We start from the raw sequence: 2,809 nt of genomic DNA, 5'->3' as shown, positions 1-2,809 counted from the left end.
CAATTTCTGATGTTGGAAATCTATGGAGCCTCAAAAGTTGGTTATATTAGGACTTGTTTAGGTGACTTATGTAATAAGAAGCTCAATTTTTAACAGCTATGCTTCCAAGGTCCTTGTTTAACTGGATTTTTTTTTAACTGCCTATGTACTCTTACTGCACACGACTGTGGGTTTTATGCTGTTGATTTTCATGTTTTTTTTTTAATTACAGCATGGATAGTAATATCACATGATTCATGGATACTTTGATTAAAGCAAACATGTTTGAAATTTGATGGAGCCTGGGCTTGATATTTTAGTAGTGAATTCTTTATCTGTTTCTGGTTCATTTGATTAACCTTTAATTTCTATAAATGACGGATGTTCAATTTTGTAAGAAAAGATGAATGAAAAAATGTTACATTCTCTACATCATTTAGGTAGCAATTTCTGATGTTGTAAATCTATGGAGCCTAGCAAGCTGGTTATATTAGGACTTGTTTTCGTTACTTACGTAATTAGAAATTCAATTTGTAACAGCTATGCTTCCTAGTACCTTGTTTAGCTTGATTTTTTTAACTGCCTTTGTACTCTTACTCTACACGACTGTCAGTGTTATACTGTTGATTTTCAATTTTTGTTTTAAATTAAAGCATGGATAGTAATATCACATGGTTCATGGATCATTCGATTAAAACAAACATGTTTAAAATTTGATGGAGCCTGGGCTTGATATTTTAGTAGTTAATTCTTTATCTGTTTCTGGTTCATTTGATTGACCTTTAATTTCTATAAATGACGGATGTTCAATGTTGTAAGAAAATATGGATGAAAAAATGTTACATGATCTACATCATTTAGGTAGCAATTTCTGATGTTGCAAATCTATGGAGCCTACCAAGCTGGTTAATTCAAATGGAATATTATTAATTCAAATGGAATATTATTATATTCTTTGCTAGCACCATGAATATAATAATATGATAATTGAGAATATTAAATAATTAATTATTTATTCTATGATGAGTTTTAAATATGGATAAGATCCCAACTGATTCTGTTTCAAATTAAATTGTAATTTGATTCACAAATCAGTCACCAATCTCATACTATATATATGTGTATATGATAAAAGAAAGGACACACAAGTTTTTCTTTTACCTCCACATACACAAATATTCCAATTCTTAGTGAAGAATTGCTGGTGCAAGGAGTTGCAAGAAATTTCTCAGTTAAATCCATTGGTCAAGGAGTTGACAACAAGGATCAGTCTCGGTGTGGATACACATAGTACCTTCGTACTATCGAAGGAGAAAGTTTTCATTCACTAGGGTACTCAGGTATTGGCATCTAACCCATCTTATTTCAATAAAGTTTTAAGCACAAAATAGACCAATAGGATTACTTTATTACTTCCGCTGCGTGTTATGAACACTTGTAATCCTACAGTGGTATCAGAGCCATGGCCCTTTTGTGTTTAAAATTTTATTGCAAAAATTTACAGAATTAATAGGATTAATTTAAATTTTGTTATTATAGTGAATGTGATTCCTAATAATGGCATGGGATGCTATTATTAAAATTATAAATTTATATGGGATAAAATTATATGTATGTTAGGAACATACTGTTATTATTATTTTTTATTTATTTATGAAATAAAACTGAAAGGAAAAAAAAGATAAATAAATTTTATATTTTGTTTACGAGGAGTTACCTGACAACCAGGAAATTCGTACTCAATGATAAAATTTATATATATGTATTTGATACATGGAATGAATTAATTTTTACTTGAACCTAGACAACCTAGGGGTATAAAATATAATTCAATTAAATAATAACCTGACAACTAGGTAATTATTTGGGATTAAAATTGTATGTGATACATTTAATCATCTGTTTAAAAATGTATGAGTAATGACTTGACAACCAAGATACTCATTCATGATTTTAAATATTTTTTTTAACACTTAATTTAAGAAATAAAGATTTCTTAATTTTCTATAATAATAATTATTGTAGAAAGTGTTATTTGTATGTGTGAATACGTACTTATATTTGTTTTTTCCTTTTAGATTCATGAATAATATGTCTACTCTATCACTGCGTGGCATACTTGAAAATAACAAATTGGCTGGAGCCAATTATGATGATTGGTATCGCAATTTGAGAATTGTTCTCATGCATGAAAGGCTAATTGATATAATCGATAAGCCTGCTGTAACGGCCCCAGTTCCTAAAGAGGATGGAAGTATTGATAATGAGGCAACCAAGGCTTATGAGAAGTACTTGAAAAATTGTCTTACTGCCAAATGCATCATTCTGGCATCCATGGGTTCTGATATTCAAAGGCAACATCAGGATATGGATCCACCAACTATTATTGAACATCTTAAGAAGATGTATGGTGCACAAAGTAAGACGGCCCGATATCAATTGTCCAAAATTTTGTTTAGATCTACACTTGATGTGGACTCTCCTGTTGGACCCCATGTTCCTAAGATGATTGATCTTATTGAACAACTTGAGAAGTTGGGATGCAAATTGGGCAAAGAACTTTCATAAGATTGGATCTTGCAATCTCTTCCAGAAACCTTTTCACAATTCATTGTTAGCTTTAATATGATTAAAGTAAGCTGTGATCTTCATGAAATGCTCAACATGCTAATTGATTATGAGAATCAAATTGCATCTGAGAAAAAGAAAGGAGTTGCTATGGTAGTTGGCAACTCTTCTAAGAAAAAAGGAAAGTGGAAAGCAAGAGGAAATGGAAAGAATAATTTTAAAAGAGAACCCATGGCACCTAAAGGTGGTGTGACCAAACCCA

General features: G+C 30.8%; 1 protein-coding gene across 1 annotated transcript; it reads left to right on the top strand.

Moving 5' to 3' along the window:
* Positions 1–2,070: 2,070 nt before the first annotated feature.
* On the top strand, positions 2,071–2,547 carry LOC148554527 (uncharacterized). Its single transcript, XM_088490361.1, has one exon. The coding sequence runs from the start codon at positions 2,071–2,073 to the stop codon at positions 2,545–2,547; it is 477 nt and encodes a 158-aa protein (XP_088346487.1).
* Positions 2,548–2,809: the final 262 nt, after the last annotated feature.

The sequence above is a fragment of the Arachis ipaensis genome, chromosome B6 (genome assembly GCF_059453495.1).
Source record: "Arachis ipaensis isolate K30076 ecotype BB chromosome B6, ASM5945349v1, whole genome shotgun sequence".
Lineage (NCBI taxonomy): Eukaryota > Viridiplantae > Streptophyta > Magnoliopsida > Fabales > Fabaceae > Arachis > Arachis ipaensis.
This window is presented reverse-complemented; position numbering and strand designations above follow the sequence as displayed.